This window comes from Dermacentor silvarum, chromosome 4 (assembly GCF_013339745.2).
Source record: "Dermacentor silvarum isolate Dsil-2018 chromosome 4, BIME_Dsil_1.4, whole genome shotgun sequence".
Lineage (NCBI taxonomy): Eukaryota > Metazoa > Arthropoda > Arachnida > Ixodida > Ixodidae > Dermacentor > Dermacentor silvarum.
The window spans coordinates 18,097,574-18,124,681 of record NC_051157.2 but is presented as its reverse complement, the minus strand read 5'-3'; the positions used below and the strand labels follow the sequence as shown (position 1 = coordinate 18,124,681).

Here is a 27,108-nt window from a genome sequence, read left to right as displayed (position 1 = left end):
ACAGGAAACAAGAAACCTTTGTTGTCTTTATTGGCTAATAGCTGTACATGATCCACGCACGTGGTAGAACGTAACAATGTCAGGAGTTCTAGTTTTTATGATTCTTCTGGGACGAATTTGATTTCTTTTTTGTTAGGGAAGACACATTCAAAGGCACACATTTAGTGCGCACTGGTTAAAGAACGCGTCAGCATTCTCTTTTCTAGACTAAATCAAAGGTTTTCATCACCTGTTTACCTGTCGGTTGGTTCGCGCTATAACATATCGGTTGAACGCTGTGGCACTTAAGCCTTAGATCCCTTGGCACCGGTACCGCCCTTGGAACTACTAACAGAAAGGACCTCTTCTGCCTTACTGGCTGCGGTCGACACTGGCCCCCTCGAGTGCATTACCAATGTTTGAAACTAAACCGGAAACGCCACCGCCTGCTCCACCACCTGCGCCACCACCAGCTCCCCCTCCTACACCTACACCTACGCCAGTTGCACCACCGGCTCCCATGCCTACTCCACCGCCGCTGACTCCACCGGCACCAGCCCCACCGCCTGAGTCCACCTCCCATCATCTCAGGGCCACCTGCTCCTCCTCCACCACCATTGGCTCCGCCGCCGCCGGTGATGCCTAGTTCTCCACCGCCCACGGCACCTTTAACGCCGCCCGCTCCACCCTTGACTCCAACACCGCCTCCAGCGCCTCCCTTCGTGACTACGACGCCCTCAATGCCCCCGCCTTGAGCCGTGGTTCCAGATGGCTGCTGCTGCGGCGGTGGTCTGGGAGCGGGCACTGGCTCGGCCCTGAGCATCACCACTCCGGACGGGTTGACGGTCGCCGGGATGTCGTCGAACGGCTTGAAGACGACCTTGCTTGCGTGCGGGTCGTACAGGTCCCACACCTTGTAACCGTGGGGGTAGTTGAGGCCGATGCTGGTCAGCTGCAGGGTGACCCGGACGGGACCCCCGATGTGCCGGCGGTTGAATAACACTATGGCCGCGGAGGGGAAGCCTTCGTCGGTCACTGGCGTCACCGGTCGCGCCCAAACTTCGATACCATTGACCTGCGATTGCGTGAAGAAGTGGAAGAGTAAGGAACACATTCAGTTCAAGTGATAACACATTTGAGTGCTTATTTCCAGAAGGGGAAACAAGTTGAAGGGAATGTCCAGGTTGCGGTGAGTCTGACAACTTAATTAATTAATTAATTAATTAATTAAAGTATGGGTTTTACTTGCCATAACTACGATCTGATTGTGAGGCACGCCGTAGTGGGGGACTCCGGAATAATTTGGACCACCTAAGGTTCTTTTACGCGCACCTAAATCTAAGTACACGGGTGTTTTTGCATTTCGCTTGCATCGAAATGCGGCCGCCGTGGCCGGGGTTTGATCCCACGAGCTCATGCTTAGTAGCCCAACACCATAGCCACTAAGCAACCACGGTGGATGATCTGATAACTGGTCAAAGTAAAGTGAAAGTGACCGACTCAAAAGTGAAGACTTTAGCTGCAGTAGTAGGCTTCAAACAGGAATCTTGAATCGTCTGCTGTAACGCATTGTTAACTGCAAGCAAGCAGTTACATCCAAGTGTGCAGACATGAACGTGTCAAGTATTCACGGCTTGTCAGTGTGCCCCACATCTACACCGTCAAGCCTGTCGGAAGTGTTTGTGGTGGAGTACAGCAATCACCTGCTTTGTATCTGGAAGAAGAAGAAATAAACTTTATTATAACGTTAAAGGATTAATGTTGTTGGGACCCTCAGTTGTATCTGGAGAACTATGTTAAATTTAGTGTGAACTTCTTCGCTGCTTCGTATATACTTATGTCCAGCTTTCCCGCATGAGTTTCTGACTGAAGCCAACAAGCGCCGCGGTGTGCGAGCGTAATCGCAAGTGAAGGTGCGAGGACATCATGGTTGCTAATCCACCTACAAGTGTTCAATCAACATAAATCCACACTAGATTGGCAAAAACGTCGACACTTCTTCCTAGAGCACTTGAGTGCTGCGCTTTGAAGCGAAGGAAACGTAATGTTGCGTTGTTGCTTTGTTTGAAAGACAATGCCTGGGAGCAACAGCGGTTACCTGGTCAGGTAAGCTACAGAGTCTTCAGCTCGGTTTCCTGAACCTAATATCTACTTTGCTATTACTCTTCAGTTGCTTTGCAGCACTTCGCTCGAGTGTTCTGAGCAAGAGTGTGACAAACCATACATAGCATACTCTGGCAGTAAGTGCAACACACTGGAGTGAAGGACTGGAAGACATACTGCGAGCTAAGATTGCTCACTGCGTGTTTATGCTGTGCGCGACAAAATAGTCAGGGAAAGGGAAAGGAATCGCAAGAAAGGCAAATGGAAAACCCCACAATACATTCAGACGAAAACCTCTGTGCTCACTTCATAGAACATGGAGATCAATAGCTCAGGGTCCTTGATGCGCTAGAGTAACTGGAAAGATTTTCTAGCGCCTATTATGCGTTGACGCCGAGCGTCTTCCAGGGCACGCGACAAAGTCGTGTGGAATCGCAGCGCGCTCCAGGGACACGCACAACGAACATGTTTTGCCACACGCAAGAATGGTTCACGCGAGCGTAAATCTTCCGTTCATCGAAGCTTAGCGGTTAAACTTAAATCCCATTCGCTTACTAAAAGACGCGCCTAACCTGCAACATTTAAGCATACTCTCTATAATGACTATAATGACTGTGAAAGAAGAAATGTTAATGATATTTAAGGCGTATACAACGTTACAGTTCTCACCCAGAATTATGGTTCTCTAGTATATTGAGTATTGCCACCGCAGTGGCTCGAGAGCTATGCCAATCAGCTGCTGAGGATGATTTCGCAGGTTCGATCCCCAGCCGCGGCGGTCGTGTTAAAATGGATGCGGAATACAAGAACTCTCGCGTACAGCTGCAAGCCAAAGACATTTTTCTTACTTTTACGCAAACAACTGTTGGGGGCATATTTTGCCTGCAGGATTACAGTCAGTCAGTACGTGAGCACAATTATTTGCTAGAAATTCTGCGACTCACTAGAAATTCTGCGAACCTATTCCTCAGCACACACGTGGCGCTGAGGAATAGGCTTTCGAGAAGGTCTTTCCTTACCGACACGATCCGTCTTCCCATCTTGCCGAGCGGGTCCTGGTTGACGGCGATGATCTGTCTGTTCAGCAGAATTTCCTTGAACTCGGGCCGGATGGTCCTCAGGTCAACGGACATGAACAGCGGGGCAGCCAAGATGGCCCACAGCGCCATCTGGGCCTTGCTCTGGTCGTAGCTGAGGCCGTAGTTGCCGATGATGAGCTGTGAAAATGAGATCGCGGTGTGGCAGTAAAAATCGAAAGTACCGTATTTATTCGAATATAGGTAGACCTTCTTCTTTTTTTTTTTCTTTTCGCGTGCCGTAAAGCCAGTCTGGAGGTTATCCAGACTGGCTAGAAGAGATTACAGCAATGACCTGCTGTACTCTCTTAGGAGAGGGAAAACTGTTGAATATCCAGTGCACTAGAGGGTACCAAGGACGACGTCGTCTAGCGTGCGGAGGACGCCTGCGAAGCATCCGATGAGCATGACTTCTCCGGCAGTTCCGACGAGGATGCAGATGGTGGCATCGGCTAGCGAGGTTTACTAGCCAAGCTTACGGTAAATAAAGATGTGTCATGTTTAAGGTTTTCCGCATTTCCAAAAAAGATATGGGTTGACCTACATTCAAATCATTCTTTATTTCTCGGCGAGTTTGATATATAGTTCAATATACTACGGGAAAACAACGTATAACACTTGGTGCGCCACTGCTGCGTATCTAGGCCGTACAGCCGCCCAAATCTTTAACTAGTGTGCGCGAGCGGCGACTTTCTGTGCGTCAGCGCCTTAGATTAGGAACAAGCTTACAAATGACTATGCTATCTGACTATGCTCACAAAGCTCGTGAAGATAGCATATAGTGATTTGTAAGTTTGTTCCTAATTTAAGGTGCTGGCGCACAGAAAGTCGCCGCTCGCGCACGCTAGTTAAAGATTTGGGCGGCTGTACATACGTGGCCGTTCAAGGTATAGGCCGGGTGCTTCCACGCTTTACATCAAGGCAGCCCTGCTCACCTTAGTGTGCAGAGACTTGCAGCAATTAGGCATCTCGTGAGCACTATCGCTGAGCCGAATGGCTGCACGGATTGCGAGTAGAGTGGCTTGAGTACTGAAGACAAATATGGTGCAAACTTTCAGATGGTGGCACCTCGGAATCGTAAGTTCATATGAAGCAAGTCTGTATAAAAAAATTGTCGCAGTTTCACCCGCAAGGCGAAGCATCAATTGCGATAGCAAATTAGTAGAGAGCTGTACGGAGTAAGGATAGTAGTTTTATCAGCTGTATAAACTTGGACATGCAGCAGCACCAGCAGCGCGCAGAACTGTTGTCGACGCCGTCGGCGTTTTGCCCGCGTTCGCACCGAACGCGCGCGGCGTTTTTATATAAATACACAGTTGGTGCCGCAGCTAAACGTCGCCGCCTCTCCCTCCCTCCCGTCCCCCGACAGCCTTTCGCGCAACGGAAAAAGTCGCGTTTGCTCTCTATATATGCAAAGAAGGAAAAAAAAAAAAAACGCTGCAACCCTTCAGGGAGCACGGCGCAGAACGCGCGTTTGCTCTCCGACGTGCGTTCGCTCCCCGTGAAAGCGTGCGTCCCTCGCGCCCTTTCAATCGCACATACAGCGTCCGGAGCGCGGCGACGATTTCATCGCCGTTGACGTCATACGGAACCTCACGGAACCTCACGGAAACGGCGATGACGACGATGACGACGCCGACGGCAGAAATCCGCTTTGGAGTGTCCATATAATTGCTATCGCAATAAAACTGACAGCTATCGTGGCTGGTGCAGCACACCTATGTGTGTCGAAAACTTGCTCATGCATGCAGCTTTCTTTCCATTACACGCCTCCAAGAACAAGGGAAGGTATATGACATTTACTGTGATCTACATGTATTATGAGTAAACTGTACAAGGGGGCCGATGCCTCCGTCAGGCTTTTCAGCCTTTCTCCCCGCGGCTTCTTCCTCTGTAATAAAGGGAAATATGAAACTTCGCTTCACTTCACTTAACTGAGCTTCACTCGTCGATTACGCGAAGGTGGTGGGGGTTCATTGCACGGTAGCAATGAGACTCAAATGTACTCGCAGGTCTTAGTTAAACATAAACATATAGCTAAACCGGTGGAAAGTGTTGTGGTGAAAGAAATTGATGGCTTAGCACACTTTCCACCCGTGCTAATTCTACACCGCTACGCTTTCGAATGCGTTAGGAGGACAAGTGGCATAATAGTCATGCCTATACGAAGGCTGTCTATAACCGGGCTCTCTGAGGGATGCGTAGCTTTAAATGTGATACGCCGAGCAAAAGTGAAGCTGTAACCGTAGCTCGTACATTTTAGAATATGGTTCTTGATTTTGGCCATTGTAATTATTTGTTGCAGGGAGTCAAATAAGTCTGTCGGTAGGTTCCCATTTCGCTACCAAACTGGAAGCAACGCGATAATCCAGTGGAATACTGTTATCTGTGTGCTTGTTTGCGATCGAAGCACTAAGTGCTGAAACATCGCTGTGGGAGATTGAATTTATAAGGAGGCTATAGGAAATAGCCGCACCATGTCCGGGTCACTCCATCGTCCTGGTCCAGTTGCACGGATTAGCGTGTCCTGGACGGAGGCGTAGTAGTCCAGGATAGAAAGCACGCTCTCCCACGAGTCTGAGATGTCGTCGTAGTAGCGCCATAAGTTGCAGGAGCGGGCGATCGAGTGGTAGTTGGGCTGCATTCAAAGCAAGTGGGCTCAGGGCTGTGATGTCCATTAGCGCCGCGTAGAGACGTATACAATAGAAAACAGCATGACAGCACACTTGTTGGACTTTCAACAAGCTACAGTCTCAAGCGCTACCAACTAGTGACTCATCATCTTTACGAACTCGGCCAGCTGGGGGCTCTGTCGCTCGAGCCTAACTCCTCCTTCACTATAGACATGCGACAATTAATATTAAACTCCGGGGTTTTACGTGCCCAAACCACAATGTCATTATGAGGCCCGCCGTTTTTACTTCCTAGGTTTATTTAACGTGCACCCGATGCATGGTATACGTGCGCTTTTAGAATTCGCCCCCAGCGATATGCGGCCGCCGCGGCCGAGATTTGATCCTGTGACCCCTTGCTTAGCAGCGCAACGTCAAAGCCACTTGGCAATGACGGCGGGTCAGCATACAACAATTTGTTATACTTTTCAAGAGGGGAAGGCTTTATCTCAGGCCCCTTCAACTGAAAAGCGGGCATGAAGATCGCCATTTATATCAATAGGTAATCGCTGAATCTACTAGACGCAACATTGCTGCGTGCAAAGTAAATATATAGAGGTGATCGTTGGAAGCGTCCCCATTCATCCCTCTATTTCTGTAAATAAATAGATAAATAATTGATATATATAGTTCACGTATTCGAAGTAAAAAAAAGCTACGTATAGCGTGAGTTACCAAGTCAAACTTCATGTGAGCAGTTTCCTAATCAGAAGAGTTGTCCGTGTTACACATATTTGAATGCGAAGAAATAGAGCTGAGTCTTTTTCTTCAGCGACAACTACGTGTAGTGAATTCCGAACGAATCTTTCGGAGATACGTGGGTGTGTCCACTGCCCGTCGCGCGATGCTTTCACATTATGCTCCTCTAAATTCGGTGTTGAATTCAATTTTCTGTGTTCAACATTAAATGTCATAGCACTCAATGTTTTCACTCAATATTATAATAAGAACAAGCATATATCAGCCGTGGTTCTGGCGCGCATGATTGCACTGTGCGAAGTAAAGGCAACTCCGGAATTGTCCCTAAAGAGTTCACGGAGGCTCTCGCTTTCGATCAGAGGGCCAGTCTGTAGATGTCTGGAGAACGGGTTGGGCCTACCCTTTATCACCGGACCTGGTTGTGTTCAAGACATGCTGCCACATATAGCACGGCTTTCATAAGTTTTGAGAGTAACCGGCGTGTTTCTGTTCGACACTGCGGCAGAACTTGAATAAGCAATAAACAAGAATAAATCTGCATGCTTAAGCTTTGCAAACTTGACGTATAAGCCACTGAATAGCAAATGATAATTCCAAATAAAACAATGCTACCGAAAGTATCTAACTTTTTTTACATAATTTAAAGAAAAGGAAGGCACCAAGGCACTGGGCACCGAAGCACAAAAACCACAAACAATAGTACTCAAGCCAGTTCTGCTACAAGTGCAGTTCTGAACTCCTCATTAAGTGTGCACTACATTTTATAGTAACAATACTTTACGCACCCTCATTCCAAGATCGACCTGGTAGGCTGGCCAGCTGCAGGAAAAGACTATCGGCCGGCCGGTCCTGTTCAGTGCTTGGGTGTACGCTGGGTACACTGCAAGAAGATGACACACCATGGCGCACGCCAATGAATATTGAAAGGTCCTACTGAGGTCTATACGACAACTTTGCTGGACACTCTACTGTACCACTGCATGAAAGCTGCGAGAATTAGCAAAAGCGCCACATCCTTGGTTTTTTTTTTTTTATAAAACCAAAGTGCTTAGAATACTATACAGGCGAAACCTCTTCGTGGTCGATGTAGTTGAACATTTGATTTGCTAAACATGTTGTTTCTAGCGTAAAGTTCGGAACGTGAAAGAAAAGGAGGGGGGGGGGGGGGGCAGGTAAGAGACAGAAGAGTGACAGAGAGGGGGAACAGAGCTGGCGTCCCTCTGTCTCTTACCTGTCCCCCTTTTTTCATGTTCTGCACTTTACGCCAGAAACAACATGTTTAGCAAGCATAGACACCAACTGGCTCGAGAACAAGTTCTTCTATTGAACATTATGTAGGCGATATTTTCATACACAAGCGCGGGCGAAAGGAACTCGATATTACGAGAGACAATAGTGGTTATGTTCCTCTTACTCACTAGAGAGAAAGTCAAAACACGCGTTCTTTCGATCTCTCTAAGACTCGAAGCAAGCTCGCTTTGTCAATCTTGTGCTTTACAATGTACTACATGCACAACAGCCCACATCGCATTATGACTTCGAAATGAATATTCTACTTCATGTCAAGGAATCGTTTGTTTGATTTCTGATTGGCTTGAATTCGCTTGGTGGTGTCCTTCGTGACTCTTGTTTAACAACAGAAATTTTGAAGTGTGCCGTTTCCATGTTACCGTAGTTTTTCTTATTATTTCTTCACATCATCGACTTTCTTGGACGATCTTTTTAATGGTGTCTCCCATTTGTTTTGTAAATCGTGCAATTGTCGAAATACGGAACTTTCTTTCGGGTCTCTCGCAATCGATATGGTTTACTATTCACTGTTTTTAAATAGGTGTCTTGCGTAACCCGCATTCAATTGTAGAAACTCCAGAACGGGCAATTTCTTTGTTGTGATGGACTATGGCGGCGCAATTCAAAACAAGGGCGTAACACGGAATGAACAAACACGAGTGCTTTAAGGCTTCACACTTAAGGCCACATACTTAAATCTGTGAATTGAATTCTGGGGCTTTACGTGCAAAAACCACGATTTGATTATGAGGCACGCCGTAGTGGGGGGCTCCGACTTTTTGGAAAATTGTCGCTTCCAGATGTTATGTTACAAGAAATATGCACGTGACGTCAACGAAGCCAGATTGTTGTCGTATAGAAAGCTTCAAGACTGATGCTGGAGGGAAGGGAGTCCAGATAACGCGTTTCTTTCTACCGTGTATACATGCGGGACATTGTGCCGGCCGTGGTGACGTCATTACATACAAGCTACACCAACGCCTCCTAAGAGGTGTTCGCTACACCCTTGTCCTTAGGATTGTGCATTACCCGCCACGGTGGCTTAGTGCATGGCTAGGGTGTTCTGCTGCCAAGCACGAGGTCGGGGGTTCGATACCCACCACCGCATTCTTTGGGGGGCAGAATTCAAGAACAATCGTGAACTTAGTAGGGGTAAGAAGCTGGGTTACGCAGTTTTTGTTGAAATGCATGTTTCCTAGCGCAGCAAGCTAAGGACTTAAAGACAAACTGTGTTACGGCACACGGTAAAGAACTCCAGGGTCGTGATAACGTGCCGAGTCTATGCTAATGCTCCATTTTCACGCTTCGTCAGTGGTCAAAATTAAACACATATATCCCTCCACTACGGCGTTTCTCATAGCGCCAGTGTTGCTTTCAGCTGAAAAACACTACCGACTAATAAAGAAAAAAGGCAGTGCACCATTACGAACTGTAAAGCTTGTGCCAACTTATTACAGGAATCTAAGAATTCAAATGTTATCATGAGAGAACGCTTCCAGGTTGGAAGGAGTCTCTGCAATGGCCAATCACTATTTCCAACGTTAAGATATATAACGCTTATGCCAATCATGGAAATCTATATGTGATCGGCTTTCCTGTCTGGTTCGGCACAGCTTCAAACGAAGTTGTACCGTTTGAGTGACACGTTCCGGGGGCACTTTCGAATGTATTGTCTGACGGGAAACTTTAATACATCTGGTGAGTCCCGAGTTAGAGCATGTTCAAGGTCACTCACGGATGTCCATGAGGCGCGGGTTGAGGTTGCAACCGTCCAGCTTGACCATGTCGACGCCCCAGTCTGCGTAGGTACGCGCGTCGTTAACGTAGTGGCACAGTGCACCGGGGTACCCCGCGCACGTCTTGAGGCCGGAGTCCTGGTAGATGCCAAACTTCAGGCCCCTCGAGTGTATCTATAAGAAATAACGTCCGGAGAACCGCGTTCGAACGTCCTGCTCATATAAACAAAATTAGTAGGCGTGCTCTCCAAGAGGTCACCCACACCGTTTCAGGAGCGTTATGTTGGCTTTCTAGCAAGACAGTGCTGCGGCGAAATTCTTGCCATTACCGAAGGTAACATATTAACCATACGTTGAAAAGTGTTCAGAATGCAATTTTCACAGCTAATTTCGTCGACTACATAAAAAAGGCACATGCTGCGAATGTATTCACCGACTCTCTTATAACCGCCATGTTGACGACAATGCGTCGCGGGAAAGCCAACTTACTGTTACCATATGAAGAAACCGACCTTCAAACCTTGTAGATGGGTGCATTAGAGCACTGCACGGGCTCGGGCTTACCCGGAAGCCCGGGCCCGGCCCGGCCCGTGGGCCGGGCCGTGCCGGGTAGAACAGTTTTTTCACGGGCTCGGGCCGGGCTCGGGCACGGCGTGTGCTTTTTGACCCGGGCCCGGGCCGGGCTCGGGTTTTTTGACGCGGGCCTGGGCCGGGCTCGGGTTTTCTGGTGGTGTGCATGTAACGTGCAGCGAGTTATTCTCGGGCGTCTCAACTCTGAAAAACATTATTTTTCGGTCTCGGGCCAGGTTCGGGCCGGTTTCGAGTCGGGCTCGGGCCGGGCTCGGGCCTAAGGTAAAGGGGTAGCGGGCCGGGCCGGGCGGGTAACGTAGATTATTTCCGGGCCCGGGCCGGGCCCGGGTCTCGTCATAAAAGTTTTGATCGGGCTCGGGCGGGCCGCCCAACGTAAAAACGGGCCCGGGCCGGGCCCGGGCTGAAAAACTCGGCCCGTGCAGTGCTCTAGGGTGCATCACTACACGCAATTTTTTAGGGTGTTCTGTGGGTGTTCTATAGACTTCAATTTCTTCATTTTTTAAAATCCCCCTGTCTTTCTATGTGTGTGCATTTTTCTTTATCTTTCTGTCTCTCCTTACCCCTTCCCCAGTGCAGGGTAGCAAACTGGATAAATATCTTCCGGTTAACCTCCCTGCTTTCGCATCTCACTCTTTTCTCTCTCGCTCCCTCTATTTATGTAGAACCATGTTCGTTTAATTCGAGAGATACATATCGTAAGAAAAAATAAAGCTGGATTTCAATTGTAAGCTTTAATTCAGTTGAATATTTCCGCCGTTTCTTTGAACATAACATTGATAACATGGCGAAATAAAAAAGGACATTTTTTATTTTAACACTCCTTTAATTAAACTGGTTGCAATGGCAGAAAAAGAAATAACCATTACGTGATAAACAAAAGCTATCAAAATTTTCAAACCTATTATATATATATATATATGGACGGATGCGCGTCTTCTTCTTCACAATATATATAAAGCAGATGGTTTGGTTTGGTCGTATAAGTATGAACGAAAATCTTGTAAGCGACCCATAATCGCTTCACCGTCATACACTTGTGTACTACATTGAAGCGTACAACGTGTATATCGGCGAAGGGAAGTTAGCATTTGCTCTGGTACTAAGTGTAAACAACGAATTATTAGTTATCAAAATATTGCAGCATCTCCAGGACACCAGAGGGCCAACGGGGACACCATAGCTGGAACCCGGACTGGTCCGTGGTTTGGGATATCGTCGAGGTCTCCGCGTGCTGGAGGTGCATAAGACCGGCTGTCCACAGTTGTCTGATCTTGTACGCGAACACCTTCCAGTGCTCTCCGGCCTCGGCGGCCCCAACTCACTGACCGTCCTGGTTCCAGCTTTGATTCCTCCGCTGCCCCTTCGGTGCCCTGGAGATCCTGCGCCTCCCGCTTAAATTATAATATCAGGTACTCTACCGAGGCCTCTGTTTGCCTGTGTTATTTTTGCACGCTAAAGAATCTCACCGCAATACATATTTGCATTACGGTGAAGCTTAATAAAGCATATCCGTCATTATGGAGCGCGTGTAACACTCTTGCTTAAGTGTGCCCGTCGCAAACTAAAATATTTACTATACCTTTTTGTAGGCGTTCAAGTACAGCACAAAGCATAAAAGCCTGGTGATGCACGGAAGCAGTGTACGGAAGCGTGCCTGTGCGGTTTGGGGGAGGTCACCGTTTCGAGAAGACAACAAACGTGATTTTAACGCGATAGCGTTAAGGGCCCTGTGTAGCAGAAAATCCGGCGTCGGCGCCGGCGTGTGATGTCGGCGTCGGTGGCGGAGAAAATCACCTCGAACAACCCCAACCGCGCAAGCCCTCCACTAGGTGCAAGGTTTTGGAGAACAAAAATTGAATTTCCCACAGTGAAATCTGTCAGAAAAACAGTAAAGTACGACTTAACCACAACTTACAGACATGGTGGCGTCGGATTGTAATTTGAATGTACGAGAAAACATAATTCTATTACGAGGAAACTAAAACACAAACCCCTTTTCCAGCATTTCTACCAGACCTACAGCTGCGCGCTCGGGTAGTTTACTTGCGAAAGTCATATCCAGATGGCACTCGCATCCTCGATAGGTCAAATTGGGACTTCGCCTGCTTAATGCGTTTTGGACACGCACGCGCGTCAGGGCAATAGCAAACAATAATTAAAATAATAAGAAAAGGTGTTAGGGCCTTCACATCTTAATATAACACGACTTATATTGCCCCTGGAAAAACGTCTTCCCAGCAATACATTTCTGTTTAAAAGTGAAGCTGACTTTTAGGGGATCGGTCTAAGCTTGGTCTTTGTATAAGCTGGCTTTCCCACGTTTTATGTTGCAGTGGGAAAGCCAGCTTACAACGGGGCCCGATAACGGGGCTTGAACGGGGCCCCATAACGCTATTGCGTTCCACTCTTAAAAGCAAAGCTTAAGCGTCCTCCAATTTTTATTGTCGGGTCACCGCTAAACACTGCCCTCTCTGTAGTGAAAACAACCGGGGCTCGGAGTGATAGGCCATGAAAAGCGTAAAAACGCATCATGGCTTTGTATTATGTCTTCTGCTGAGGTTCGCCTAAAATAAGGCGGTACAGTGGATAAAAGGCGCCAGGGAGAACCAATTGCATGTTCATATCACGTTCGTATGACATGTTCATATCACGTTGTCTCGTACCAGCGGGCAATGGCGAACGGGATACGCTCACTTTTGAGTACACTGCTTCCGTGATCTAGAAAAGTGTACTGGGAGCTGTACATGGTGTTTTGTTGGAACAGGCTGAGCTGACAGATACCGTACCGAACGTGATACTAGATCTTAGTTCCGCAGAGGCCAAAGGAACACCCAAGCTAAAAGCAAACTCTCTCACGTAGTCGGCGAGTGCCTTGATGCCATGCGGGAAACGCGTGGCATTTGGTCTTAGGTGGCCGTCAAAATCTCGCTCGTCGGCCATCCAGCAGTCGTCCACGTTGACGAACTGGTAGCCTGCATCCCGGTAACCCTGGGTCGCCATGATGTCCGCCATTGTCTTGTACAGCTGCTCGCTGCAGGCAGTGCATGGAAATTAGTTGGCGCAAGGCTGCGTCGGACTGTGGAAAACTTAACGTGCACATTCGGTAGTATTCTATGTAAAGCAAAGCCAAGCACGATTTGTGCGTGCGTGCGTGTATCTATTTTCCACAGACAGTGCAAGAAAGAGAAATGTAAGAGAGTGAAGGCATGGATCCTAACTAGAAAAGTGTAACTAAGCCACCGTGCCGGGTCATTCAATAGGAAATGGGAATTAAATGAACCCCTACAACAACCTTGTATGGGACCAAATGAACGATGTTTATGTGTTTTCCATGTCGTGGAGGAGGTTGACCATACCAATAAGACACCTAGTTCTCGTCATAGGTCCCAAGAAGCGTTAGGGCATGTCATCGCTTTGTATTTTCTGCGGAGATGACGCTTTTGGTCGTCAAAAGCATCAACCCTGCAATCGTAATCCACTCGTGTACCGTGTGTCTTGGTTCCGACAGTACTACGCCGAGAGCGACCATTCACGCCAAGAAGTGAGCAAGGACAATGGACTCATCTCAGTATAATACTTGATCCCGCTATTGGCCTCTTGAGTTGATCTCAGTACTGCTTTCGCATGGACATGATACATTTCGCGGAAATCTTTAACTTCGGAGTCAGTCCAGGTACCGGTAGGGTTGACTTACTTTTCGAAGCGGCATTTTGGTAGCGGGAAACATTGGTAATATTTCCAGTAATTTTTTTTAGTTAAAAAAGGTTTGCAGCCCTCCGGAAGGGGATTGAAGGACTCGCGTCGACTGAGCATCCCAAGAACGTAAGGCGAAGCACTCGGTGCTCACGGTGGCATTGCGTAAGGGACAGGATGATTGGATTCGTTTTGTAAGCAGTTCTTCAGGAATCCGTGCGACAAACTGAACCACCGACACCTCAGCGAGCATTCGTGTAGCTTATCACCTCAGCGAACAGCTTATCGAGGAAACGGAACTGAATAATCCAAAAAACAAAATTTCTTCACTTTATATGATCTACAAGAATTAAGCGACACATAAACACTGCAGAAATATTTCATTATTGTCGTATAATAACGGTGGAGGCGTCGAGGAGTGTTTTCGCTTTAAGGCAGATTAACAGCCTTGCATGAAGCTGCTTAATATGTGTCGGCAGTTTTCGTGGCGTAAGGTGCTTAGTAATAGGCCCACATTAATTGCGCCTGTGCTGTCGTATTCAGATGCCTGGTACGTTTTCAAGTTTTTTTTTTTTTCAATGACAGTTAACCCTGAAAATGCGTAACTTGAGTCTATCTGCGCCACCATTCGTTTCTTCCTCGAGTAATTATTTTTTCTACAAGTGTTCACACTACAAGCTTTATTCCAAATGAGTTCTTGGTAATTTTTTTAATGGTTTGAGCTTGCTACACTTACAGTGGTGTAAGTGTAGTCTTTTCTGTTCGTCAGTGACTCGTAGCTCGTACCCGATGCAGCGTGACTCAGAGTTGTCTGTTCAATTTGTGTCAGAAAAAAAAACAGTGGAATCCAAAAGTGCTATTGTGCTTAGGTTCCGGTGAACGTGAAATAACTCTATATCATCATCATCATCATCATCATCATCATCATCATCATCATCATCATCATCATCCTATCTTTATGTCCACTGCAGGACGAAGGCCTCTCCCTGCGATCTCCAATTACCCCTGTCTTGCGCTAGCGTATTCCAACTTGCGCCTGCGAATTTCCTAACTTCATCATCCCACCTGACTTTCTGCCGACCTCGACTGCGCTTTCCTTCTCTAGGTATCCATTCTGTAACCCTAATGGTCCACCGGTTATCCACCCTACGCATTACATGGCCTGCCCAGCTCCATTTCTTACGCTTAATGTCAACTAGAAATCGTCTATCCCCGTTTGTTCTCTGATCCACACCGCTCTCTGCCTGTCTCTTAACGTTAGTCCTAAGATTTTTCGTTCCATCGCTCTTTGTGCGGTCCTTAACTTGTTCTCGAGCTTCTTCGTTAACCTCCAAGTTTCTGCCCCATATGTTAGCACCGGTAGAATGCAATGATTGTACACTTTTCTTTTCAACGACTGTGGTAAGCTCCCAGTCAGGATTTGGCAATGCCTGCCGTATGCACTCCAACCCAATTTTATTCTTCTGTAAATTTCTTTCTCACGATCAGGGTCACCTGTGAGTAATTGACCTAGATAAACGTACTCCTTTACAGACTCCATGTACTTTACAAACTCCACGTAGTCGATATTAATCTGGATTACTTCAGTGTGGCGCCACTCTTATCTTATTGTGAAGCTAGTTGGAGCAAGAACAAATCAATTAGTAGTTATTTAGGTATTTTCAACGAGAAGAGACAACTCCTGAAGGTGCAGAGAAATGAAGCAGGTTCGTCCTCGCTGCCACATCCTGGGCAAGTTCGGCTTGTAATGGGATTTCCACCGCTGATAAGCCATCTTGGTTTCTCGGCACAAACAATCTAGGGGGTTACGAACAAGTACTGTACTGGTCTAACCGAATTTAAAGCTCACCCTTAGTGACGCTTTATGGAAAGCAGTCTTCTATATAGGTATATCTTTTATTTATATCGTGGTTTTCAATCTGAGGAAGAGGCCAGGCACTTCAAAGCCTGTTTTTCTCGTTAGTGATCCGTTTCATGCTCTCCGCAAAAATACTGATCGCTGTGTTCTTTTTGTCCTCGCGTGTCAGCTGCTCACCGTTTTCGCGAGCGGTGACAAGTTGCAACATCACTGCACAGTTGCAAGACTGCGGCTTTCCATTGTCCATGACACAAACAAGTGCTCCCGAAATGACTGCATGATTGATCTGTCCCCTCTCTTTTCTTTTTTTAATGTTACGCGCGTCTTCGCATTGAACAAAAATGCAGTTGACCATGCCTCAGCTGCGTAAAGGTCACAGAAATGACGTCCTAAAGCAATTCAAGCTGGAAGCTGGCGTGGCAGCTGTAACAGGACCCTGCTTTTCCGAACGGTTTGTTAGATAACCTACATGCTCAGTGATTTTAACATTAATTGGGTCGTTACTTTCCTTAAGGCCCTGGTTTGTGGAACAAAACAAAATGTTGGTGTTAATAACACGTTTAAGTAACAAGAAACAAGGTACGACGTGCTCAATTAAACATTTACTAAATGAGTGTCCACGACAGAACAGAAAGGGGAGAGAAGCAGTTCGGACAGTTAACTTCGCACACTCCAAGCGAAGGCTGTATGCAAAGATAATGACACGTTGGAGTACCATGAGGTGCGAGTATTTTGCTCTGTTTTACAATCAACGGGTGTTCACTTAATTCTTAAACACGGAGTGGTCGAGGCCTCTCAACACTCTTCACGAACTTAATGGTTAATGAACCGTGCGCACCACGCCGGCCTACGTTCTATCGGCCAAAAGAATGACACTGATTATTTAAACAGGGCAATATTGCGACGATTGTGTTGGCTCTCAAAATGTCTTCTACGCTGCAACCAATATGGTATCGATCTCCGTGTTTTCAGTGGGACGTTGCCACTACTAGTTCCATCACGTCATACCAACTCTCTGGCGTAGGCCACAGCTCAAACGCATCATGTGTCGTCGCCACTTTAAGTTCAAGATTTCGTTCAGGTACAACTCCGATATCTCTATTAAAATACGTGTTGTAATCCTCTTATTTATCAAATGAATGTGGTAGAAGAAATTGTCTCATCACGCAGACAATCGAATCGAATCGAATTAGATCAATTTTGTTAGGCATAAAGCAAAGTTCTACTCATTGCACAATGACAAAATTTGCATTCAGGGCCTCAACGTTTTTGTTTAAAACAATTGCAGATCTTGCAAAGATTTTGAGAAAAGCGGGAGCAGAACGTTTACAACTTCGTGACATTGTTGGAACATATTTTAGCATCTGCTGGAGTGTGTTAGAGCACCAGCATCGCTTAGAGCCTCTACAGCATACACATATGATTTATTATTTCACATATCATGTAAAATTATCACGTTGTTTACGAGGGTTCTAATAAAGTCGTACTCGAAAATTTTTGGTATATATCAGATCTGTCAATAATCTCTTCAGACGTTCCTTTAGATGCAGTTAACAACAATAACAAAAAGTATGTGATTTTATGGTGAGTTACAAAGTTATAAACTTAGTAATTACGTTTTTTCTTACTTTCGAATTTCGAGGAATAAAATAGAATTATATTGACAGCCTCAATAAACTTATGTTTCTGAAATCGGTAGCTAATCTTTCTATTTTCATTGTAACAAATCTCATCAATATTGGTTCACTGGATAGTGAGCGAAGAGATTTATGCGATCCCATTTACTTAGAGGAACCTCTCGAGGTAATGCTGCCATTCCTTTTAAGCTGCAAACACACGTATGTGATGTATCTAGGAGTGAAATTAAAATTATTTCGGCTACAGCGTGTTGAAAAGAAAGTCAAATATACGACTTGCGTTGTAGCCGCGTAAGAGTCATTCATGACTCACCAGTGCCAGTACCCCGACCAATCCTGAACCATTCATAAGTAGGGCCATCCCTGCGAATTCGGCTCGTGATTCGCTGACACGAGCAATATAGATTTGAACAACGTGTGTGTACACACGTTGTTCAGCGCTGGATACCAACGAAATTCTCTGCAACGAATGCCTGTACAACAAAATGACGTGTATAACGAAGTAGTATTTCTGTCCCGGTTCTATTGTGAGCGGTGTGGAGCGCGACCATTACAACAAAATGACCTGTATAACGAATTATTTCGAAGGCCTCAAACTATTTTTTATAGAGGCGTTCGAGTGTACTATGCGCTTCATATGTTTAACGAGAAAGACGAGCTCCCTTTACACTTTTCGCTGGCATCTTTGGCGGCATGCTACCGACATTTTCCTTTCTTTTCCGTTCGTACGGTGACTCGTAGCTCGTACCCGATGCAGTTTTGCGGGTCCTTGGCGCAGTCGATGTTGCACAGGAAGCGCTCCCAAGAGAGCCATCCCATGGGTGGTGTGCGGGCGAGCCCATTGTCCAGGCCGTGGCTGGTACCCGCCAAGCACAGGATTCCCACGAGGGGAAGCAGCAGCCGCGACGTCATACCCTCCTGAACCATTAGAAGAAAGACAAAAAGAAAACAAATGCTGTAGATGTTCACTAATATGTACGGCAAAAAAAAAATCATGCAAACAAAAAGTAATAACGTGCCGTAACAACGTGAATCTAGGCAAGATGCCCTTTGTATAAATAATGTCCTTAGAACGGAGATATGCCTATGTTTGTAGAATATAATCTTACCTTTCGGCTGAACTAAACCTTCATCAGTCATTGGAACGTAAAAGCAACTAATTTATTTTAATAGTCGTTGTCAAAGCATTCCTAAATTCGTCTACGTTCCACGTACAGGAAGCAGTATAGTTTAATGCATTGTACTACTTGAATGGCTGCGGGGTGCCGTCAGTTCTCTTGAAAAATCTGTGGGATGAAAAATACGGGCAGTGATTCGCCTCTTGCTCGCCACTTCTTTAGCTGAAACTTTGCTTTAGCTCTTTCAGGTACAGCATTTTGGAGCTGTGATGTGTGCTTAAACCAGTGACCTCGCTCCCGTAATCGCGACGCCAGAAGGCAGGAGCAAGAAAAGGGAGAAGTGAAAATTTAGGATCACGGAGTGCCTATACTTGTCCCAACATAACCAACGCAGGCCCTAAAAGTACGTGTCGTAAGTATGCATTTAAATAGTCTGCGTAATTCTAGCAGTCACCACAGTTGAGCAGCTACAAAGCAAATCACAACACATGGGAAGGGCAAACTGACTCCACGTGGTCTGTTGCTCTAAGTACTTGTCATCGGGATTTAATTGACCCGGTGCTTTTGCAAAGATCGCGTAGCATCGTCTGAGCGCGGTTATGGGCTCGTATTCACAAAATAATTCGTACGATAGGATGCATCATAAGAACAATCGCCAGCGAATCATGGTAGTGAACATATTACTATCTAAAAGCGAACGTAGAATCAGTTTTTACGAACGAAAGGTTTTGTGAATTAGGACTCTGTTTAGCAAAGCAGCACCAGTTTACCAGCATATTACGACTATGAAGGAACTTATCGAAACTGTTGAGCCGACCACGTGGGGGCGCTCGCTACTGGCTTCACTTTGGATAATATGTTTGTACTAACTCAGTGCATAGAGATTTCAGTAGCTCAGAAAAGACCTTTATCGATAGCATTTCTAGATATTAAAGGAGCTTATGACAACGTAGGCAGGGAATTGTTATGGGATATTCTTCAGCACCAATGCATAGATGACGATTTCGTGGAGCTGCTGAGGGAGATATATAGAGACAACCAAGCACAAGTTGTATGGGACGGTCGAAAAGGTAATGAAATGGTGGGAATTCACCAAGGATTGAAGCAAGGATGTCCTCTGTCACCATTGTTCACGCTTTACGTTAAGGGCATAGAAAGACGACTTGAAAACAGCGAATTAGGTTTTGATTTATCCTACATGCGGAATGGACAAATGGTGCAACAGAAGGTCCCTGGACTAATGTACGCAGACGACATTGTGCTACTAGCGGACAATAAAAAAACATTTACGGATACTTGCAAATATTTGTGGCAATGCAGCGACAAATATAGGCCTTACGTTTAGCACAGCGAAATCAGGAATTATGATCTTTAGTGAAGAGACGAGTAATTCCGTGGTGGCAATTCAACAGCAAGTAATACCCATAGTGAAGCAATATAAGTACCTCGGCGTACACATAAACGAAGGATAGAATTACTCAAGCAACCACCAAGATAATCTGAAAATAAAGGGGAAGCGGAATGGGCAGCAATAATGAAACACAGAGCACTGTGGGGCCACAATAAGTATGAGGTGGTGCGTCGAATCTGAAAAGGAGTAATGGTGCCAGGCGCTAACATTCGCAAATGCCATTCTATGCTTAAAATTGGATATCTTGTCGGGTTTGCAAGTTAACCAAAGATCAGTAGGCGAGTTGGCTTTGGGAGCCCACGGTAATACCACAAATGAGGCAGTGCAGGGTGACATGGGTTGGGCCTCTTTTGAAGTCAGAGAAGCACATAGCAAAATTTGTTTTGAAGAAACGCTCAGGAGCATGGATGAAAATAAATGGGCGGCTAAAGTGCTCAAGTATCTGTACATGAAAAGCGAGGACAGAGAATGTAGGAAGAGGTCAAGGAAGTTGGCAACCAAGTACAGGATGATAGAAACTGTAAATAGACAACCAGGAGTCATCAGAAAGAAAGTGAGAGAAATAGAGACCGTGAATTGGATGCAAAGAATGGAAACGAAAAGGACAATGGAGATTTACAAGAATGAGAAGAAAGAAATTAGAAGGGAAAATCTGTGCGATAACATAAAGGGCAGTGCCTTGCTATTTGAGGCTCGAGCTGGTTGCCTAAGGACCAAAACATACCGGACCAAATATTCGGAACTAGGTGAGGCATGTGTATGCTGCAGTAAAGATCCAGAGACCACTCAGCACATCCTAATAGAATGGGAAGGTATCCACCCAGCGAGAACCGTAGGTAACATGCAACTCCCAGAAGCGCTTGGGTTTATAGTGGAAGGAAACATCAACAGATCAGCCGTAGAGATAAGCAAGAGATGATTAGAGTACTGGTGGAAAAAAAAGCAGGGAAAAGATGGATACGACCTGATCTCTTAAAATCATAGGTAGCGGTACAAGGCAAATTTTTGGAAAAAAAGAAAAAGAATAAAGGAGAGGTATACAAAAATGCTAGATAAAGAACATGTATTGTATACCTGATTAAATCAAGCAGGCTAGGTGAATATGTGCCACCGCTCCGTTTCGAAGAGGATGCCAATAAATCATCATCATCATCATCATCACTTAGCTATGTTGTGGGCGTGCAACGAGCACTTGGCCTCAGACGTGCGTCGCGCGTGTCATAGTTGGTGTCACAACACATCTTTATGACTGCATCAAAGTAAACGTTAGACCACATTGGGGCGTAGACAGGGTGCCCACTTGGAGCTTTCCGAAAAATCAGGTAGCTGTCTCAAAAGAAAACCGCGCAGTGGGCGCTGTGTCTCCCAAGTAACAAAAAAAAATTATTTTCGCGTAGCAGGAACTACTTTTGAAAGGTTGGCGTCCGTCGTCACCAGGGAAAAGCCTCGTGTATCCGGTCCGAAGTTTCTCCAATAAGAAGTGTACAACTGTGTTCAAAATGCCCAAGCATATTTTGTAAGACGGCTCAACCTAATCAGAATGGCACTTAAACATGGCCAGTAATTGGCCCTCATGTCTTTCTGGGATGTAACTTTCTGCTTATAGTTAGAATACAGCATTTCGGTTACGTATATTACTTTTGTTCACAAACGGCTTTTCATTCGAAAGTTCAACTTTTTGTTTCTACAGCCTAGTATTAAGGAGGAGGAGGAAAAGAAGGAAGGAAAGGTATGGAGGTCTACTAGACGCACATCTGGTTTTAGTTTTGTAAGAATAGTCAGGCACTAAATTTCGCGAAGTGGAAAGCAACGATATCCGTCAGAATATTACAAGCGCAGGGCCGATGTTTCGCAAATTGTAAGGGTCCACCTAGTGGGTGCTGAAGTTCTGTTTGGCTGGGCTGGGGTACGCGTCAGAAGGAGACAGGCGCCCCCAGCCAGTCATCCCTTTAGCAGCAGACGAAATGGGCATGCCCACTAGGTGGGCACTTACGAGACAGTTCCCTCGGTTTTTCTCTTTTTATAGCCACACATGGAGGAAGGAAACCCCAGGAGAGGCCCTGGCCAGCACGAACGTATTGGAGAAGGTGTGGCGGAAGTCACGTGATGTTTTTCGCAAAGGAGCACTGGGATGTGTACCCCAAGTGTCAGCGTTGCCATGACAACCGCGCTCCTGAAGCTTTCGCTGCTGCTCTCGGTCTCTGAAAAGTGAGATAAGATTTTTCCGCCGGTGTCTTTCCCGCAGCACCTTTTGTTCGCGAGAAAAGCTGACTTTGGAGTGCGGTGTGTAAGCTTGAAAGTTGTGTTTTGGGTCTGTGAGTGTGAGTGTCCTCCAGCAACAGATACATTCAAGCAATCACGGCGTGGGTCTTCGTTGTCTTCTTCAACGTGCCACGGGAAAACACAGGAGCGCGTCGGCTTCACTAAAACTGCTACAGAAGTTTTGTAGGCTTTGTTTTGACGCGCGTCAGGAGCACACACTTCCGGCGGCTCGTAACAATGCAAGTTCAAATTTCGCGCCCATCTGCTCCGGCGAGCTGCAGAACCCCTGATTAGAGGCGCAAAGAGAAGTGGCACACCAACATGGCTGCACTTCCGGCTTCAAAAAAGAGACGTCAGGGCCTCTCCTGTTTTGTTTCCTTCCTCCATGTAGCCACATCTCTCTCTCTCTCTCTGCTCATCAGCAACGCTAATGCGTGTCCGCACAACGATCATGCCAGCAGTGCAAGCCAGATCGCTGCCTTAGTTCCGGCAGATTCTAATGAGCGGAGCGGGACGCTGCGTCCGCTTTGCTTGGTCTCTTTTGCAGCCAAGCGCACAACTCGTCTCTGGAGACCTTCAAACCCTCCACGCGCAAATACACGTCGTTACCGTGAGAGCAAGACGGCGACGGCGCGAATGCGCTTCCAGCGTCCGTATATTTGTTTCGCAATAAACAGATTACTTGTGGATACGCCTATCATAAGCGAACCTAGGTGGCCATTGCATAGGCTACGCGGCAAAGTGTCCAGAAGGACGGGTAATTTGCAGGTCCTGCCAAGAACCCCGGACAATTTTAGTTGAAAGACTGGCGCTCGTCGAGCGTTCGGTCCCCACTCTTTCGTCTCATTGTAAAGAGCACATGCCCAGCGGCTGGAACGCGATAAAATTGGATCTCATTTGCGCTGCCCTCGCTTCTTTCACATTTCAAATATGTGTATATTAAGCACGTGCGAACAAGCACACAGGAAAAGCTGTGGGACAGACTGTTACGCTGCGACTATACAGAAAATAAGAATGAAAAAAAAATTAATTTAAATGTAAAAGAAGGAACAGCTGCATAAGCGCGAACGGCGTGAGTAACGGAAGCGTGCTCAGGTTATCTCGCAATTACCCGGGGTTCCCAGCTTCCAACAGCGTTTTTATCACTAGGAGCTTCCCAGGTGGCTTTCAATAATACAATCTTCTCAAGTTCTTCCCGATGTCCATTACACGTGGGTATTCAGTGTCCGCCGTGCTGCCTTTTCTTTAGCGCGAGTGTAAGCAGTTATGATAACTGTTTGACCTTTTACTGGGTGTTGTTTTTTTTTCTTCAGCATTCGCAAAATGACACCGTTACAATTTGACAGTGCCATTTTAGCTGATTGCTGCCCACAGCCTCCCATACTCGTGCTTCTGAAACTCTGAACGTTTCTCACATCTGCGCTGCATGCGAGCCGTTATAAAAACTGGTCAAACTGAGCCCACATGGAACATTTAATGGGGAAAACGCTAGGATAACGCTTCCTCCTTCATATACGTGACTTTTGCCAAACGTACAATTCGCATTATGTACGCGTTTCTTGGTTTCCTTCTTGCATTCCTTTATTTTATTCTATTTTTCGTTTCGTTTTTCGTGTTGACCCCGGAAATGCCTCGTTTAAACGCGGATCATTCCTCAGAATCACGCAGGCCGACCTTGCGGGCCCGATTCTCGGCCATGGTTTATCTCTTTCGATGCTTCTTTAAACAGCAAGAGAACTAAGCGAGAAAACTGTGTGAAGCACGGTAGGCCGTTTCGTTAGTTATTGCTCGTACAGGAAGGTGATAAACGGGTTGAGTACCTGACACTTGGCATGCACAATAGATATACGTTGACACTGTCGCTAGAGGCTCTATCTGCACACTGATTAGATTCTATGCTTGTTATCGCAGTCCAGCAGAGCTTGTAGACATATCGATTAAAGGTTCTATAGATCGCGAGATACACAGCAGCCCTGTGTTCTTGTTTCGAACTATTTCAGCTTAAGCTTCTTAATAGAGAATCCTGCCCTTGTTCACAGCCAGGAACCTTAACAAACAAGAAAAAAAATACTGGAATGAGGGGCAATGCTGCCGTTATATGCCTACCTACCTATGCGCCGTTTATTGCGATTCGTAGAAGATGCATCAAACACGACAAAGGTGAAGTTTTATTTCAAATATTATTTAAAACGTTTTCGTAATCTTTCATTCAACAATTACAACTTCAAATATGCTTTAATCATATGTTTACATTACAATATCCCCCCCCCCCCCCCCCCCAAGTGCTTCTGCCCTCCTTTTAAGGCCTTTCTGCTCCTCTTTTCCCCTAATTTGCAGAGTAGCATGTAAACGAAAAGTATTATGCTGTGAAACCTCTATGCTTCTAAATGAAGAGCTGTCTCCTCCTTGTCTATCACTCATAATGTAGGTCGCTTCTAATCTTGCTAACTAAAGTGATGGTTCAAAGTATTATTATTATTATTATTATTATTATTATTATTATTATTATTATTATTATTATTATTATTATTATTATTATTATTATTATTATTATTATGCACACAACTGATCCCCCATCACAGCGCGTTTATCGAAGTCGCGGACGTGATATCGGAAATATTTCTCGTCATTGTCTTGGGATTCGTGCGATCTTCGCGCGCGTTCAGCTTATATCGACTATTCCTGGAAGAGAAAATTCCATGGCCTCCTTTAGCCTTAGATAACGTGAAGTCTATCCTATGATACGGAAGTGGAGCTTTTTTGTCCACTGAGAATAGCAACGGGCACGGGGGAGAAAGAAAAAAAAAAGAACCCACCAGTATCGATAACCTAGTTCAACTTTGCAGGCAAAATGCCGCAGTCGAGCTTTAATTTAAATGCCTGCAGATTGCGTTATTCACGTGCCTGAAGGTATTACTCTCATAAGCACAATGCGAGTTAACTTCGCGCCGGCTGATCTTATCATTGTCATGACACTGCGTCTAGACGTAGTGTCATGCTTTCTTTTACGTCGTGTACTCGAGTGTAGTCGTTTGTGAGAATTAAACTCAAGTGAACATAGAGCGAAGAAACGGTCTCTCTTGTAGTATTTTTTCGAATGCATATCAGACGTTTTTCACTTTAATGTGGAACCAGTTGGTAAATAAAACTTTCAATGACATCGCTGGGGCTGTATACTTTATGAAATATTTTGCTGCGACGCAAAGATTTGTCGACGGAAATAACCGAGTATTGATTATGTCGTCGCTAAGCTACTTGCAACTCAGTTTCGGCATTTAGAAGTATTATTACTTTTGCAAACATAACAACTGGAACAATCCCCCCAAAAGTTAATAATAATAACGCAGGAATGAGGGCTTACTGGCTATTGCCATGTAGCTTCGTAAGTAAAGGCAATGGGCTGCAATTTCATTTCAGTCATAATCACAGTATAATTTCTGTTATCAACATGGTTGTAATTATTGTTCCTCGTGTAAGAAGGCGCAATTTCAGCCCTTTGAATATGCGAAGTTTTGGCTGACGTAAACATTCTTGCATTTATTATTCATCCAGGGTTAAAGCGAAGATAAGACTCCGATGCGACTCAACACACTTACTAGTAAGAGCCCATGGCTCTTGTTACTGGAGACGCGAGAAATTAATTTGCACGAAGTCGCTAGGGAAATTATGACAGGCTCATATTCCCAGAAGTATGCGCATTGCTATTACAGGGATTCGGTGCATCGTCGTACCTTGTCAAACACCAGCAGCGTATAAAACAAAATTTATTTAGCGCTATTTTTCGGTTATGGAAACTTCGAAGTGCTGACGCATCTCGTTTCGAGCATAATATTATCGTTAACAAACACCACTTCTGTTGGTTTCGTCAGTGCTAGTGCCCCAAACCAGCAGTGGGAGGTTCGAGGACTTTCGTCCGTGGCCTTCGCATGTAGTTTAAAACACAGCCAAAGATGCTCGACAAAACTCCGCGTTACAGGACTGAGTATAGTCGATCAAGAGGTGCACAGGAACAGTAACAGAGAGAGCAACCTCGTGCTCTCGTGCACGACTCTATATTGCCGGAACTATTTAGCGCGTAGAAGAGAATGGCACACGCAACGCACCTTTGGTCACAGGCCCTCGGTCTGGAAGCCAGCGAGGGAAGAAGGGGAGCAAAAATGAAACGCTGCGCTGGTCTTTCGGCGGCCGAGTGATCGCTAAGGGCGCTCCGGCCGTTACTGCCGCTTGCTGCTGCTGCTATCACGAACGCCCAGTGCGTCTCGTCCCGTCGCGCGATAGCTGAAAGAGGAGCAGCGGCGAACGAGATTATCGTGACGAAAAGAGGAGGGGGAGAGCGCGTGCGCGGACAAGGCAGGCCGCCTCGGCATGTGCCCACTTTGTTCAGCACTTCCTACAGATTCTTGCTTTTCTTTCAAACCTATCTTTCCATTTTCCCTTCGCTTCTCCATAGTTCCTCGTTTTGTTTGCTTTGTTTTAATTGTGTCGTGCCTTGTTGTCCTCGAGGATCCTCTGCGTCAACCCCGTGCGATTATGCTGCGGACGGATTACGTCCCCTCGTGTCTCGAATGCCTGGAAATAGCGTTCCCTTTGTTGTTCGCTTCGTCTGTCAGCGCCTCTACCCTTTCAGTTGTCTTTTATTTTAAATGAAACCTCTTACACTGTCATCTCTCCCTCAATGCATTTCGTTATTATTTAATATTATAACTCATTGTTTTTCGCAACAGACATGTTACTGGTGACGAGATGCAGACGCAATGCAGCCTTGATATAGTAGATTTTGTGGAGCTCGATCTTCCCCAAAGATGGAAAGTCCTTCGTGCAGTGCGTTTCAAAAAATAAGAAAAGCTTCTTGAATCTGGCCAATATTTCCCGTCGGCATCATTACACAATGTATCGGGACCACAGAGCCAGCTTAGTCGATTTAGTCAAATATTTTAGCAACGAATGCGTTGCGCCACCTCAAAATTCTACCTGGTTCACGTT

General features: G+C 45.9%; 1 protein-coding gene across 1 annotated transcript; it reads right to left on the bottom strand.

Moving 5' to 3' along the window:
* Positions 1–26,408, bottom strand: LOC119449557 (alpha-N-acetylgalactosaminidase-like). The gene is made up of 8 exons (XM_037712748.2): positions 26,229–26,408; positions 18,083–18,252; positions 13,003–13,177; positions 9,555–9,729; positions 7,315–7,409; positions 5,635–5,796; positions 3,102–3,299; positions 1–1,054 (listed from the first exon to the last, which is right to left on the bottom strand). Exons 2-8 carry the CDS (start codon positions 18,244–18,246, stop codon positions 389–391), a joined length of 1,635 nt encoding a protein of 544 aa, XP_037568676.1. The 5' UTR covers positions 18,247–18,252; positions 26,229–26,408; the 3' UTR covers positions 1–388.
* Positions 26,409–27,108: the final 700 nt, after the last annotated feature.

Bases quoted from the DNA above. Each gene is read 5' to 3' on its own strand.
- LOC119449557 (XM_037712748.2), bottom strand. From the start codon at position 18,246: ATGACGTCGCGGCTGCTGCTTCCCCTCGTGGGAATCCTGTGCTTGGCG. The intron at 13,178-18,082 runs GTACGAGCTACG...CACTGCCTGCAG, and splicing joins GACCCGCAAAACTGCATCGG to CGAGCAGCTGTACAAGACAA. The intron at 7,410-9,554 runs GTGAGTGACCTT...ATCTTCTTGCAG, and splicing joins CCCGCGCCTCATGGACATCC to TGTACCCAGCGTACACCCAA.